The following is a 15,000-nucleotide window of genomic DNA, read 5'->3' as shown; positions in this document are numbered from 1 at the left end:
CCGTGTGGACTGAGCCTCATACAGACATGGACATCCCACTGTGGTTAATGAGCGTGTGTTCCTCTCCACAGCCTGTAAATCAGTATCAGACACCAAGACGGTGATCCCCATGGTGAAGCAGCCGGTCTTCCTGCGGAGCATGTCGGCGCCCTCTGACCTGGAAATGATTGCCAACCAGGACCTGGAGTTCACGCACAGCACTCAAAGGTGGGCCACTGGGAACCATCGCTGCTTCGGTGGAGCACCAAAACGGCCCTCACACGGACAAACTACGCTTCGAGATGATTGATTTTAGTCCTACTCACAATTCTAGCTTTTACAACGTTTCATTAAAACAACATGAGGGAGATTAGACAGCCTGGGGAATATGTTTTAAACCAGAGAACATAAGCGTCAAATTAGAAGAAATGTTAAATGTGAGATTTAATTTAGAAGCTGAGCTAAACTAAAGCTAATTTAATAACAAGGCAAAATCTCTTTGCAAATGTAATAGAATGGGCAAGACCCAAAGCTCAAATATGAGCTTAATGCTCCAACACACCACACGATAGATTTAGTTCTCGCAGGAGACTCTGCGCATCGAGTGACTTAACTCTTTGGCCGTTATTAATTCCTGGCCCTTCAAATGAGCTGTTATAATAGGTGTAAGGAAGCTGATGTAATTGTGTGTAAACGTGCTGCGGCGGTGCCTGTTGTCCAGCAGGAGGCGCCACCACCCCACCAGCCACCGGAGCAGCTCGTTCACGCTGCTGCAGTCTCTGGCCATCGAGGACAGCCGGGACAGGCCCACCTACAGCGTGCTGCTGGGCCAGCTCTTCGCCTTCATAGGCACCACGCCGGACCAGGCCGTAAGCACCCGCCTCCGCCTCCGCCCCACATTACTCACCACCACAGGCCACTCAGACCCAGGGTCACATAAGGTCAGGCTGACCGAGGTTCGGTTGGTCTCGCTTACTAGAGTTTAGCGCACGCCTACCGTCACCTGCTGCATTAGCACGGTCCTTTTTCTCCCAAACCAGCACTGACTTTTTTGCCAATGTGTTTCACCAAAAATGTATGAGAATTGTTTTTATTATTATTATCTAATTTAGTTTTTGGTCATTTTAGAAATACCTGTAACAGATTTAAAACAGATGTACAGAAACGTACATGCACCAAACGCTCTTGCAAGCAGTGTTGGCATGATTGGGAACACGATGGATCAAAAACAGTATCTACAATCATTGTATAAAGTGACATGACTTGACGTTTGAAATGTTAAGTCAGGAGTGTGATATGTGTGTCTGTAACTGTGTGATTGTGTCTGTAACTGTGTGATTGTGTGTGCGTCAGGTGTCGAGCAGCAGCTTCCTGTCGGCGGCGCAGACGCGGTGGCGGAGAGGAAGTACGCGTAGGCAGGCCCTGGTGCACATGAGGGAGCTGCTCACCGCCGCCGTCAGGGTGGGAGGGGTCACGCACCTGGTGGGACCAGTCACCATGGTGCTGCAGGGCGGGCCCAGGTGAGACGCACACCTGTCGACAGACACACACCTGTTTTCGGAGAGATTGTCACCTTGGCAGCACTCAGGGCAGTGTGTCTTTCAACTTCAGCTTAAGATCTGCATGTTGGAGAGTGTGTGTGTTTTTCTTGTGTGTGTGAAGTATCTTCCACCTCACCCCTCTGGTATGCGTAGAGCATATTTATTTGCATAATACTTTCTCAACGTTGTTGACACAGCCATAGTTGTGTTTGACAAACACGATGATGATCGACAACTTTAATGTAGGGTTCACGTCGGTTGACTGTTTCATGGCACGAAGAGATGTTGTTTTAATGTGACGTTTGAATCTTATTGAAGCACAACTACTTGTCATATGATCTTTCTAAATTCCACCTTGCGCCCTGTGCGTCACAGTCCACAGTCGAGTAGACAAATGTGAAATGACCCGTGTGTGTGTGTGTGTGTGTGTGTGTGTGTGTGTGTGTGTGTGTGTGTGTGTGTGTGTGTGTGTGTGTGTGTGTGTGTGTGTGTGTGTGTGTGTGTGTGTGTGTGTGTGTGTGTGTGTGTGTGTGTGTGTGTGTGTGTGTGTCCTCTGTAGGATTGAGGAGCTGACGTGCGGTGGTATGGTGGAGCAGGTCCAGGAGGCCTTTGGGGAGACCATGACCTCCGTGGTGTCCCTGTGTGCCCGCTACCCCATCGCCTGTGCCAACAGCATTGGCATGCTCTGCACCATCCCCTACACACGGTGAGTGGGCAGCCGCTGTGCATGCTGGGACATGCTGCCTGATGGCGCTCTGTGCCCTGGGAGTTCACTGTTAAAAAATGTTTGCTCTAAATTAGCGGTCAGTCTCCTCACTGAATTAGCGGTCACCTGTTGCCTGGGTAACCAGTACTGACACCTTCATTTTATGAATCTATCCTTCCTATTTCTTCTGACCTTTGCTTGGAATACCTGTCCCTCCTGCCTTCTCTACACACTCTCTTCCTCTCGTTCCATCTCTCTTTCTATCTCTCTGTTCTCTCTCTCCCTCTCTCATGCTCTCTCTCTCTCTCTCTCTGCTCTCTTTCTCTCTCTCACACTCTCCCCTCTCTCCCTTCCCCATACAAAAGGTCTGTGGTCAATTGGTTTTAATGCTAGTCAATAGTAATGTGCCTGATGCTTCCTTGCTGTAGTGCAGCTGTATGGGGTAGAGGCAGAACAGCCTTTTTAGGAATCCTTGATCCGTGTGATGGCTCAATTAAGGTTCTTTTAAACGTCACCGTGTCCCCTGCGGCGTGTGTGTGTGTGTGTGTGTGTGTGTGTGTGTGTGTGTGCGCGTGCAGGAGTGAGGAGCAGTGCCTGGTGCGCAGCGGCCTGGTGCAGCTGATGGACCGCCTGTGCAGCCTGAGCAGCCAGCGGGAGAGCAGCTCCAACGAGAAGCAGACCAAGAAGCAGAAGGTGGCCGCCATGGCCTGGGCCGCCTTCCAGGTGCTCGCCAACCGCTGCATCGAGTGGGAGAAGGTGGAGGGTGAGTGGACACACGCACAAGACGCGCACTCACACTCAAGGCACACACACGCACACGTGCGCAGAAGATGTTCACTCGCTCACTTCTGCACACGCGTGCCTAAGATGTAAACACACACACACACACACACACACACACACACACATTCACTCTCTCTACTTTGTCAGCAAGAGAAAGGACAAGGCAGGTAATCTTTGTCTGACAGGAAGCAGATGCTCAGAGCGACGATTGTATCTGCGCTTTATGCATTTTGAACACGTAGACCGGCGTAGACGATCGCTCTCCACACAAGTCTATTACCCCACAGACATCTTGTCTCATTTCATTGTGTTGCGTTGTACTAGCAGAAAAGGTGCTGAGAATAGACTAAGAATTGATGAACTCGCTGGCTAGCTTCTTACAGACGGACTCATTACAGCTTTGAGTGAAATAAGAACCTAAATGAGAGTCGTCCATTTGAAGACGTATTAAAGCGCCGCTCTTAACGATCAACCCCTCCAGCAGGTGAGCTCGTCTCGTCTCTGATCCCTCACGCCTCGCCTGTGACGCATTACTTAACACCTCGACATTCCGCCGGATTAATCCCGCAGCGCTGACCCGTGTCTGGTCGAGCGTTCCGGAACGTTCCGCCAATACATATGTAATATTCATGTCATGCTGTGGGCTGTCTGTGGGCTCCTGCCGTGCTTTCTGCACAAGCGGAGCTTTTGATGGTTGGAGCCGCTGGAGGGTAGAGAGAGGGAGACTAATTGAATGGCGGAGGAGTTCTGAGGAGTCTTCTTCTCACGGTGCTGTGTCTTTTGCGTTGTACAGGTGCAGCCAGAGCAAAGGGTAGGAAAAGGAGAAAGCGAGCAGGTGAATGGTAGGACCAGAACAGTAGGTGGTGCAGATCATTAAGAGAGAGGGAGTATTGTAAACAGGGAAAGGGAAGCACACGACTCCAGTCAGTAATCAAGTCAGGGATATTTGGCTTTCAGGTGAAATTTCAGGATAAGCCTAAAATCCACTATGACCTTTACAGGTGAATCTCCAGTTCAATGTTTCAATACAGTCTGTACAGAGACATTAAATTCACCTGAAAGCCAGATATCCCTAACTTTTTGTGAGTAGTGTATGTAGACTACAGGAAAGTTGTTGTATATTGATAAGGGTTTCAGTAATGTATTGTGGTGTTGTATCTGCTGCCTTCCATAAGCGGGTGAAATGTTGCTTTGACTGTGTTCCATATCTCCCATCATGCTCTGCTCCTCACTCTCTCTGTGTGGACCGTCTCCAGGCGGCTCGGCGGACACCGTGCACTCTGGACTGGCCAGGCAGGTGTCCACTCTGCTGACCAATCACCTGGCCCGGGCCACGGAGTGCTGCGGTAACCAGGCAGCAGGGAACGACGCCCTACAAGATGTTCTCAGTCTGCTCAATGACCTGTCCAGGTGTGTGTGTGTGTTTTTGTTCTGTCTCTGTATGTGCACAGCTGAGCACAGATTTCACATCCTGCCCTAGTTACAGACGCGCGTACGCAGTAAATAAATCAGCACACACGCCTCATAAGACTGTCATTTGAACACTCGTGCACTTCTGCTCATGTCCGTGTCCAAGCGTACTTTCAGATATTTAGTTTTACATTCATATAAGCCATTTTGATATTCAAAGTGACTTACAGCACAGTTTTATATGGTTTTATTTCTGTACTGCTGCTGTAGACTGACCTCTCTCTGCCTGTGCTCTGTGTCCTCCAGGAGCCACATCGGCAAGGCCATCCTGAGCCAGCCGGCGTGCGTGTCCAAGCTGCTGTCGCTGCTGCTGGACCAGCGTCCGTCGCCCAAGCTGGTGCTGATCATCCTGCAGCTGTGCCGCGCGGCGCTGCCGCTCATGAGCGTGGAGGACTGCGGCCGCGTGGCGCTGCCCTCCTGGAGCTACTCCATCCACGCGCTGGAGGCCGAGCAGCGCGACGCCAGCGACCCCGCCTCGCGCATCGCCGCCCTGCTGCTGGCCAAGCTGGCCGACTACGTGGTGCCCGGTACGAGTCTCTGGACTACGCGTTTGCACTTGGTCACCAGTTTCTGTCATGATAGCTATTGACTAGATATATAGATAGATCGATAGATAGATAGATCGATAGATAGATAGATAGATAGATAGATAGATAGATACTTTATTGATCCCCAAGGGGAAATTCAAGGTCCCAGCAGCTTAATACACCACACACAACATACACTACACTACAATATAAACAGGATAATACAAAGCAAATCAACAAATCAACATGACTAAAAGAGCAGTAAAATACTAAATACTAAAGATAAAGATGTGCATGAGCGCAAGGAGGATTGGTACTGTGATCCAGTATGAGGTATGTGTCAAGTTGGTAGTGCACACAGTTACACTAGTTATGTACAGGTACAGTGCTGGTGCCTGCATCATTTCTAGTGCTAGGTGTTGGTAGTGGGTGTTGGTAGAGGATGTTGGTAGAGGGTTGTTAGTTGTGGGTGTTGGTGGTGTTTGTTAGATCTTTAGCTGGTTATCCACTATAGGTGTGTTCTTATTATACAGTACATAACTTCTTTGTCACTGAGTAACAGGTCTCATTCCAGTGAAGTTGTTCTATACATGTCTAGCCCGTTTAGCCTTTAGCCATTTTGTTGACGACCAGTTGACTGGTGCCAATAGCACGGAGTAGTGAGTTTAATATTTGACCAGTGGACTAGTTGCTGAGGCCCCTAGTGCCCCATGAGGAGGGGCAGTGCCCACCAGCCAGACGCATGCAGGAGCTGCGGAGTCTGGGTTGGCACTGCAGTCATTTATCAGTTGTGTGGCAGATGCAGAAAGAGGGCTGATCAGGCAGTGTCCTATTTCATGCCTGAAATCTGATGCATTTTTGATGCTGCTGCGTTGTCGCAGAAAACTAAGAACTGCATCACAAGCACTTGGAGGCTTTGCGAAACGCTTTGATCAGGTCAAAAGACAAGAAGTAGAAATTCATATTTAATGCTTAGAAAATAAGACCGGTAATTCATGCTTCCTTTTTGCTGTGAAGATCTGTGCAGTGTCACCAACACTCATAAGTTGTTTTGTTGCAGCTTGTAACAAATACTTGAAGAAAGTCAGAGCACATGTCAAAGTACATATCATGACTCAACACTTGTTGATTGATTTTCTTGTTGCGCTTCGTTAGCCTGATGAGCCTACTGTATGTGATAGATAGATAGATAGATAGATAGATAGATAGATACTTTATTGATCCCCAAGGGGAAATTCAAGTTATGTTGTGCGTCTTGTAATCTGACCCCTGTCCACTGCCTCGTCTCAGGCTGCCAGACGCTGCTGTCCCCCAGCTCGTCGGAGCCGGACACCAGCCTGTCACGCACCAGCCCCAAGGGCGCCCTCAAGTCCGACAAGGACGCCGGCGAGGAGAGCGAGGCGGTGGACGGCAAGTTGTCCATCTTCATCCACAAGCGCGAGGACCAGTCCTCTCACGAGGTCCTGCAGCCCCTTCTCAGGTAATGGGGCCCTGTCGCATGGCGGCGGCCATTTTGTGTCTGTCCACGACATCCATCGTGTGTCAATGTATGACAGTTTCACTCATTTGTTGCCTGCTTGTCGCCCTGTAGTAGCTCAGAGGGCCGGCCGTTCCGGCTGGGCACTGGGGCCAACATGGAGAAGGTGGTGAAGATGGACCGGGATATGACCAAGGTGAGCAGCCTTCAGCCTCTGATAAAATATTAGCACCAATGAAAGACTCTTGAATCATCAAGCAACTAAAAGAAGACTTGGGCAGCAACTCTTTAGATTACTTTAATGTGTTCTTAGTAGTGTTGACATTTAAGTTATTTATGTTTTTAAGATCATCTTTTCTACACTTCTGCAAGTGATATTGCCTACTTGATTGCCTGAAGCCATAAGTTCTACTCCATAAATCGTCAGTTCTACCGTAATTTCCCGACTATAAGCCGCGGCTTATACATTGATTTAGCAAAATTTCTTCCACTATGAGGTTAATACAGGGGGACAATTAATATGGGGTTAATATAGTTTAACTTGCATAAAACACTGTACTGCGGCTTATACACAATGCGGCATATATGCGGGAAATTACTGTAAACCCTGCCATTCTGACCGGTCCTTCTGTCCCCCCGTGTGTGTGTGTGTGCGGTCAGACGGGCTGCTGCGAGGTGGTCACCGAGGAGGCGTCGGCGGCGCTGCGGAAGGCCAACAAGTGGGCGCAGTCGGGCCTGATCGTCAGCGTGGGGCCCCCCGTGGAGGCGCTGGCCCAGGAGACGTCCGGCGCCACCACCACCGGAGACAAGAAGAAGAGCGCCCAGACCGCCGTCTGCAGGGACCGCAACGCCGACCTCGCCAGGTGCGTGCGTGCGTGTGTGTGTGTGTGTGCGTGTGTGTGGAAAAGGGGGCTCCAAGATGGGAATATTGAAATGAAAACAGCCTCTTTGTGTGAAGACACATTGTGGCCGAATGAACTGGAGGCTTTTGCCAAACAGACCCTTTGAGAAAGAATCTAAGATGTATTTCTATGGAGAGTCCCATTTCTTATTTGCGCATTGTCGGTGTGCGTAAGGATGTTGTGCTAAAGGCTCATGGCTAACCCCATTAAGCTTTTTCTGCATCATCATTGAGATGAGTTGTTGTTTGGGGAGCTGTGTGTATCACACAGGAGCATTTCCCCTGATTCCACCCTCTAGAGATCTCTCTGTCACTTGTCTCTGTCCTATCTGAATAAAGCCAAAAGCCCCCAAAATCTACACTGTAGAAGTAGATAAAGGTGGACTTTTAAACGTTTCCGCCTCTCTCAGGTCGGATCCGGTGCGTCCCTTCATCAGCGGCCACGTGGCCAACAGCATGGCCGCCGAGGTCATCGCTCTGCTGCACAGCCTCCTGACCGCTCCCGAGTCCAACACCGCCCAGATCTGGACCAGCACCGCAGAGAAGGTACAGTACCTGAGCTGACCACTCTTCGTCTGGGTTAACAATCTGGTGTTGTAAATATACAGAAAGGATGGAGTGGCGTGGGGGGTCATTGATTTGATTGGCAGTTGAGCTTTAATAACAACAGCCTTACAACTGAATCGTTGAACCATTCCGAAAGGTTTTTTTAGTTTCCAGTCCCTTGTCCCTCTGCATTGGACTGGCCTTTGGTGTGTGTGTGTGTGTGTGTCAGGCTGGTAACGGTGCGGTGGTCTGCTGCTTGTCCCCAGGTGCTGTCCCGTGCCCTGATGTTCATCCCCCAGCTGGGCAAGTACGCCGAGAGCATCCTGGAGAACGGCAGCAGCAGCGGACGCAAGCTGGCCACCCTTCAGGCCATCGGCCGGCAAGCAGTGGCCGCGCTCTGCGCCCTGGGAGGCTTCAAGGAGACCATCAAGATCGGCTCCGAGGTCCAGGTCAGCGGAGAGCCCTTCTCTTTCGCTCACTCTGTCGTCATCATCCTTCGCTCGCACTATCGTTATCCTTCGCTCTTTCATCCTTCCTCTACACTTTATCCATTCATTCATTGTTTCAGTCACATTCCACATGTTTGCTTCATCCTACATCATTTCTCCATTTCCTGATTTATGTTGCGAGTCATGCAGGACTACATTTCCCATAATCCTCTATCTCCTATTCTCTGGCAGGTGGTTGGCAAAGGTGTCCTGGGAAGCGTGGGAGTTGTCATGTCCATCAACGAGCAGGAGGGCATCGCCACGGTGAAGTTCCCGTCGTGCGAGTACAGGCGAGCGTGCAAGGCCTCGGACGTGCTGACCGTGCCCATCTCACGCCTCTGTACCCCGCGCTCAGAGGTACAGTCTCCTCAGTCTGACCATTCACTAGCTCCAGGGGTGCGTTCCCCAAAACCATAGTGGCTAACCTGTTAGCAACTTAGTGGGTTGCCAATGGGAAATTGTTTTTTAGCAACTATGGTTTCGGGAAACGTACCCCAGAATAGTAGCATATGTTTTATGAAGCTAAGAATATGTCTTATGCATTTAATTATATCCGGTCCTACACCATATATTTGGGCTGATTTTGTGCGTCTGACTGCTCCCCCTCAGGCCCTGCCTCTGTACAAGCTGTCCATCACGGAGAAGGTGGTGCAGGCGGTGCAGTCCATGCTGCTGCCACAAGAGGGCAGTCTGTCCATCCACACGTCGCTGCCCGCCTCTGGGGACGGCTCCAGCCCCGTCATGGCCGCCGTGCGGCTGCTGGCTGAGATCCGCACCAGGTCAGAGCTCCCCCACTGGGGAGAGATGGGAATACAGAGGGGGCCTTTGGTTTTGGGCTTGTGGATAGTGATATTAAGATGGGTGGATTACTGAAAGTTTATGTGTAAATGTGTGTGTTTATTTGTTTGCAATAGTTTTGTATGGTGTTTATGACTTCACTCATCTTGAGCTGACTCCCACAGCTCATTAACACCGCTCTGTTTCTTTTTAGTTACACATTATACTTTGTGTGTATGTGTATGCTTGTTAACACTTGTGTGTGTGTGTGTGTGTTGTCAGGGCGTGTCTGGTGATGGCCCAGCTGCTGGAGGACAGCTCCTTCTGTGAGGAGTTTATCCAGCAGTGTCCTGCCGCTGTGGAGGTGCTCAACCTGGTGGCCCAGGAGTGCAGCCCTGGTGAGAATACACACACTCACACACACACACGCACACACACACACACCTCAGGCACGCCATCCATAAACACTTTACTCTCATATTATCATCATGTGGTACCTAATGTGTGTGTGTGTGTGTGTGTGTGTGTGTGTGTGTGTGTGTGTGTGTGTGTGTGTGTGTGTGTACAGGTGAGCGGCTGGGCATGGTGGAGTCCCAGTGTGAACGACTGCGCATGCTCTACAGAGACTGTGCTCGCCCCCCGCCTCCTCCGCTACAGACAGACAGACGACAGGTGAGAACACCACTCTGATCTAACGCTTCAATTGAACATTCACATGTTAATAGCAAGATTGACAGTTAGAGTGTTTTATCTGTTATATGGCTCTTGGAGTTACTTTTGCAGCATTTCTGTAGTGTTTACATGCTGATGGGCAAGATGATCAGTGTGGGTAGTTGGTCAGTAAGTGGCCATGCCAGAGTAACGGTCATCATGCTGATCTGCTGATCTCCCTCCTCTCCAGCCGAAGGAGATCACCTGGTGTCCATCGCGAGTCTTCCCGCCGGTCCGCGCCTGCATGTTCTCCTCCCACCTGACCTCTGTGACCTTCCTGGCCGACCCCAGCGCCGGAGGCGGCCTCCCCAGGGGCACCTTCATCTACGCCACCTCACCTGTACCTGTGCAGGTAAAAAGGGGGCACACATGTCTCGTTGGCACGGCCATCGGACTATACAGTGCGCAGTCTCTATGCAGTGCCATCTGCTCTCATAATGGAGAGACTCATTATGTGTCACAAATGAGTTTATGGAAGAAGTAATCCTTTTATTTCAGCACTTTAATGGAAGACGTCTCCATTTAGGACGGCAGTCTGTGTGTAAAATCCTATTAGAAATCCAGTGAAAAGCACCGGCGCACTAGAAATGCCGTTAACAATGGCCACTGACGCCTGCGTTCTCAGTCCTCTTTATGGATGTTCCTCTGCTGTGCTTGTGTAGGCTCCTTCCTTCTACTGGGAGATTGAGATTGTTTCCTATGGAGATTCCGAAGACGACAGTGGTCCCATCGTGAGCTTCGGCTTCGCCACCGAGGCGGAGAAGAGGGACGGGGCGTGGACCAATCCCGTTGGCACCTGCCTTTTCCATAAGTACGCCCCGCCTCTCTCCAGTCACTTCCTGTAGTTCACCACACCTGTTGACCACTTGTTCTCCAGAAGCTCCTTCACCTGTTTCAGCACTGAATCAGTACTTTCCTGTTCCTAATCTTTCTCTATTTCTCTCTCTTTCTCTCTCTCTCTCTCTCTCTCTCTCTCTCTCTCTCTCTCTCTCTCTCTCTCTCTCTCTCTCAGTAATGGAAGAGCAGTGCACTATAATGGCTCCAGTCTGCTGCAGTGGAAGAGCGTGAGGCTAGACGTAGCCCTGCTGCCAGGTGAGCTACAGAAGCATCCTTCTCATCCCCTCCTTTCAGCAGCCCTTCACATGCCAAAGCACGCTAGGCTTTGGGAGGCTTCCCACTTTTCCAACTCACATTCAAAGACAAAGAGTTCGGCAATAGAGATCGGAAAATTCCCTAAGGGCATGTTCCATGGAAATTGTTTCTAGAACGTTTTCTAACTGTCTTCCTGTTCCAGGGGACGTGGCGGGTATCGGGTGGGAGCGCTCGGAGGGCACCCCTCCACCCCCAGGCCAGGCCCCCAAAGGGCGCGTGTACTTCACCTACTGCGGCCAGAGACTCAGCCCCTACCTGGAGGAGGTGGCCGGGGGCATGTGGCCCCTGGTGCATATCCAGAAGAAGGTGTGCACGACACTCTTTTTACAACTCACACTCTTAAGAACTCTAATCTCATGTTCATATTCTTATTTATACATATTTTATTCTTAGGAAATATGTCAATGTTTGTAGCACCTAGATTGTCTTATTTTGGAGCTACAATCAATGTGTTTTGTAAGCCATCATTTTTTGCATCTTGTGATGTTTTGCATGTAAATACAGTCTAGTTACCTGTATTAATCGTATCTATTTTTTGTAGTACTTAGTTCAACCGTCAAGTCTCTTCTGTCTCTACAGAACACAAAGATCCGTGCCAACTTTGGGTGCCGGCCGTTTGCCTACGCCGAGGGCCAGGCTCACCGGAACGCTGCCGACCTGTGTGTGGACCTCTCCGAGGAGATCAGTGCCAACTTCGAGGCCTTGCCCTTCGCCATGGCCTCCGACAGCGACAACGACGCGGGCACCAGCGTGGCATCAGACCCCGGCTCCCACGGCCCGCCATGCCGCATCGCTGCTGTGGCCTCTACCCAGCAGCGTAAGCCCTCCGTCCATCTTAGGAGTTGACCCTTTTGCTGACCCTACTTTACCAAGAGTAACTGGGTAACCAAGTACAAGAGTTACCAAATAGGCCTGATCGTTACTGATCTATCTGTGTGAATCATTCTCATGTCTACTGTACATGCAGTTCAACTTTGTATTATTATTTGTGGTCAATGTTAATGTGATGTTGGTATTGTCGGTTTCCAGCCCCTTGGCTACTGGCATAGGACTAGTGTGGCTGTTTGCTATAGAAATGCAAACTTTTAGCATTGTGTTCCAGGACAAGGCATGAGTGTGTGTGTGTAATTTTTCGTGTCTGTATTGTTTTCTCCAGAGTACAACAGCGATGCGTCGTGTTGCTACAAGGTGGAGCTGAGCTACGAGAACCTGGTGACCTCTGGGCCGGACCCACACCCCCCGCCGCTGGCGGACGACGAGAGCGACGACGAGGACGACGAGGACATGCCCAGGGTGAGGAAGTGACTCGTCCCATACAGTGGTCACTTACGCAGGAAGAGATCGCCATCGAAACTGTGCCGGCTGTGTGGCTTACCAAGTGAACTCACCTGCCCTGTTGTGTGTTCTCTCTCTCTCTTTCTCTCTCTGTCTTTCTTTCTTTCTTTCTTTCTTTCTTTCTTTCTTTCCCTTTCTTTCTCGCTACCTGTCTCTCTCTCCTTCTTCCTCTCTGTCTCTATGACTGTCTCAGGAGGATCACTATGCGCTGCTGGTGAAGGCCTGGGAGACCAAGGTGTTCCCCACCATCCGCCGGCGCTTCAGGAACGAGGCGGAGAGGAAGTCCGGCCTGGATCAGATCAAAGGCGCCCTCCAGCTCGGTTAGTCCGCCACAGTTTACCCACGAGCCAAATAGCCCATTCAGACACCTTCTTGTCATCCCAGGACCACGTATAGTCTCCCAAGAGGGGTTTTACCATGTGAATTCAACACACCGCGTTACATTAATACCCTTTTTTTCAACTGTGCAGGAACTCTAAATCAGTGGTGAAAAAATTAGCTTTTGTAATAACAAAACGTCTCCCAAGGACTAAGATGCTAACAGTAGCTTCAGCGTCAGCTTCTCTGGAAGTGTGCTGATCAACAGAGAGACTAGCTGTGGCTAGGGCTTATGGATGACCCTTTTAAGGCCAAGTTTTCGTTCAGTATTAGTCTGGAAATTCTCTGTTGAATCCTGTTGGACTCTCCTAATGACCCCTGCCCCTGTCTCTTCTCATGCGTTTTAGCTTTGGTTTCCCGTGCTATTTTTAGACTCTGATCAAACTTTTTTTCTGTTGTTGTTACTAGGCAGATAGGGTCCCACCACGTGAGCTTGCTTGCTTTGGCCAGGTGCCCCCTTGTTTGTTTGACTACGTGAGTTTTGACCGGGTGTGTTTGTTTTGCTAGGCATGGTGGACATCGCCAGGCAAACAGTGGAGTTCCTGTACGAGGAAAACGGGGGCATCCCTCTCTACCTGCCCACCATTGAGGACATCAAGGAGGAGGCCAACAAGTTCACCATCGACAAAGTCCGCAAAGGTGCCCAGCACACTAACCCGCCACGCGCATGCCCTGCAAACCCAAACCACATATGTCAACACATAGCAGTATATCAACATGAACTCTGGCACACTGACTGTAACATATAGACATGAACCGTAACACACATTTACTTGGGTACAGTTCAAGTTCTAATGGAATTTTATAGTGATATTCGCAATAACAATTTAGCATAACTCCATTACCAATAGTACAATTCTTGTTCTATACGGACACATTGGTGCATTTTGCATTATGTGCAGTTACAGATCGATTGTAATTGGTGGCATTAATTGTCTGTCTGTCTGTCTGTCTGTCTGTCTGTCTGTCTGTCTGTCTGTCTGTCTCAGGTCTGATGGTGGTCATCAGGTGTCCAGACAGCAACAACACCAGCAGTTCAACAGGGAGCACTGCCCTGCCCAAGTTTGCCATCAGGGGCATGCTCAAAACGTTTGGCCTGCACGGGGTCGTGCTGGACGTGGATTCGGTAAGATCTGGTCATTTCCGGAAACCTCTTAGGGCAGGTGGTGGAGTGTTATGTTCACTGGTAGTTTCCAGATTTAAGCACCAAATACCAATGAGTTCAAGGCAGCAGCACACCCCTGAGTGTTTATCTAGTGTTATTTATTTAGCGTTGTTTTTATCTAGCATTTTTTTATCTAGCGTTATTTACCCAGCGTTAAGGCCAGAGTGAGAGATCACTTTATCAACAGTCCCCTGTAGAGGTGTTTATGCTGTCCGTGCCCGTGTGCGTATCCTCAGGTGAATGAGCTGGTCCAGGTGGAGACGTACCTGCGTAGCGAGGGGGTGCTGGTGAGGTACTGGTACCCCATTGAGATGCTGGAGCGCCCCCCAGCAGGCTCTCGGAGAACTGCAGCCAACGGCCTGGTGTCTCTGGACAGCAGCAACATCCAGATCCACAGGTAGCCCACAGCCTGGACACAGGGCAGCTCAAACACACCCACACAGATACTGGTCACTAGCCACATTTGTCTGATGACCGTTTTCTAGGTTACATTTCAAATTCAAGGTTACATTACATCACATGTTCACATTACATGTTCCCTTACTATCCCATCAACCAAACACAACCAATCCACTTGTGCACTAGTGTGACATTTCATATGAGAAAAACACGTGTCTGTGTTAATCTGACGTTTTAAGCAGCTTTATTTGTGGGAGTATATTATGGCTTCCTGCATGATGCCACTTAAAGGTGAAGTTAGGCGAAGTGCGATATGTGTGTCATATTTCTGTCACGTTATGGCCAGTGTGATACATGAGGCCCGTGTGTGTGTGTGTGTGTGTGTGTGTGTGTGTGTGTGTGTGTGTGTGTGTGTGTGTGTGTGTGTGTGTGTGTGTGTGTGTGTGTGTGTGTGTGTGTGTGTGTGTGTGTGTGTGTGTGTGTGTGTGTGTGTGTGTGTGTGTGTGTGTGTGTGTGTGTGTGTGTTCCAGAGAGCTGCTGAGGTGTGAGAGTGGGCTGGCGCGTCTCTACTGCCGCATGGCGCTGCTCAACATCTTCGCCCCCAAGAGCCCCCACACCTTCACCCGCCTCTTCCACATCCCCGCCGTGCGCGACATCACCCTTGA

At 50.0% G+C, this 15,000-nt stretch overlaps 1 protein-coding gene across 8 annotated transcripts in view; it reads left to right on the top strand.

Annotated features, from left to right (window-relative positions):
* Positions 1 to 15,000, top strand: part of LOC134059391 (probable E3 ubiquitin-protein ligase HECTD4) — a 71,760-nt gene that overhangs the window by 33,592 nt on the left and 23,168 nt on the right. For 7 of the 8 annotated variants that reach the window (XM_062515758.1, XM_062515755.1, XM_062515759.1 and 4 more), the window contains exons 30-56: positions 72 to 207; positions 701 to 848; positions 1,333 to 1,499; positions 2,080 to 2,226; positions 2,805 to 2,989; positions 4,266 to 4,419; positions 4,726 to 5,006; positions 6,297 to 6,486; positions 6,598 to 6,679; positions 7,144 to 7,346; positions 7,795 to 7,930; positions 8,197 to 8,379; positions 8,611 to 8,775; positions 9,028 to 9,197; positions 9,478 to 9,593; positions 9,764 to 9,867; positions 10,097 to 10,258; positions 10,569 to 10,717; positions 10,919 to 10,998; positions 11,201 to 11,364; positions 11,638 to 11,875; positions 12,215 to 12,351; positions 12,587 to 12,713; positions 13,279 to 13,410; positions 13,761 to 13,897; positions 14,173 to 14,333; positions 14,866 to 15,000. The exon at positions 14,866 to 15,000 is cut by the window's right edge and continues 47 nt beyond it. In XM_062515758.1, the coding sequence (XP_062371742.1) occupies positions 72 to 207; positions 701 to 848; positions 1,333 to 1,499; positions 2,080 to 2,226; positions 2,805 to 2,989; positions 4,266 to 4,419; positions 4,726 to 5,006; positions 6,297 to 6,486; positions 6,598 to 6,679; positions 7,144 to 7,346; positions 7,795 to 7,930; positions 8,197 to 8,379; positions 8,611 to 8,775; positions 9,028 to 9,197; positions 9,478 to 9,593; positions 9,764 to 9,867; positions 10,097 to 10,258; positions 10,569 to 10,717; positions 10,919 to 10,998; positions 11,201 to 11,364; positions 11,638 to 11,875; positions 12,215 to 12,351; positions 12,587 to 12,713; positions 13,279 to 13,410; positions 13,761 to 13,897; positions 14,173 to 14,333; positions 14,866 to 15,000 (4,189 nt within the window). The remainder of the gene's footprint in view (positions 1 to 71; positions 208 to 700; positions 849 to 1,332; positions 1,500 to 2,079; positions 2,227 to 2,804; positions 2,990 to 4,265; positions 4,420 to 4,725; positions 5,007 to 6,296; positions 6,487 to 6,597; positions 6,680 to 7,143; positions 7,347 to 7,794; positions 7,931 to 8,196; positions 8,380 to 8,610; positions 8,776 to 9,027; positions 9,198 to 9,477; positions 9,594 to 9,763; positions 9,868 to 10,096; positions 10,259 to 10,568; positions 10,718 to 10,918; positions 10,999 to 11,200; positions 11,365 to 11,637; positions 11,876 to 12,214; positions 12,352 to 12,586; positions 12,714 to 13,278; positions 13,411 to 13,760; positions 13,898 to 14,172; positions 14,334 to 14,865) is intronic. The other variant, XM_062515753.1, reaches the window with a different exon arrangement.

This window comes from Sardina pilchardus, chromosome 16, assembly GCF_963854185.1.
Source record: "Sardina pilchardus chromosome 16, fSarPil1.1, whole genome shotgun sequence".
Classification (NCBI taxonomy): domain Eukaryota; kingdom Metazoa; phylum Chordata; class Actinopteri; order Clupeiformes; family Clupeidae; genus Sardina; species Sardina pilchardus.
This window is presented reverse-complemented; position numbering and strand designations above follow the sequence as displayed.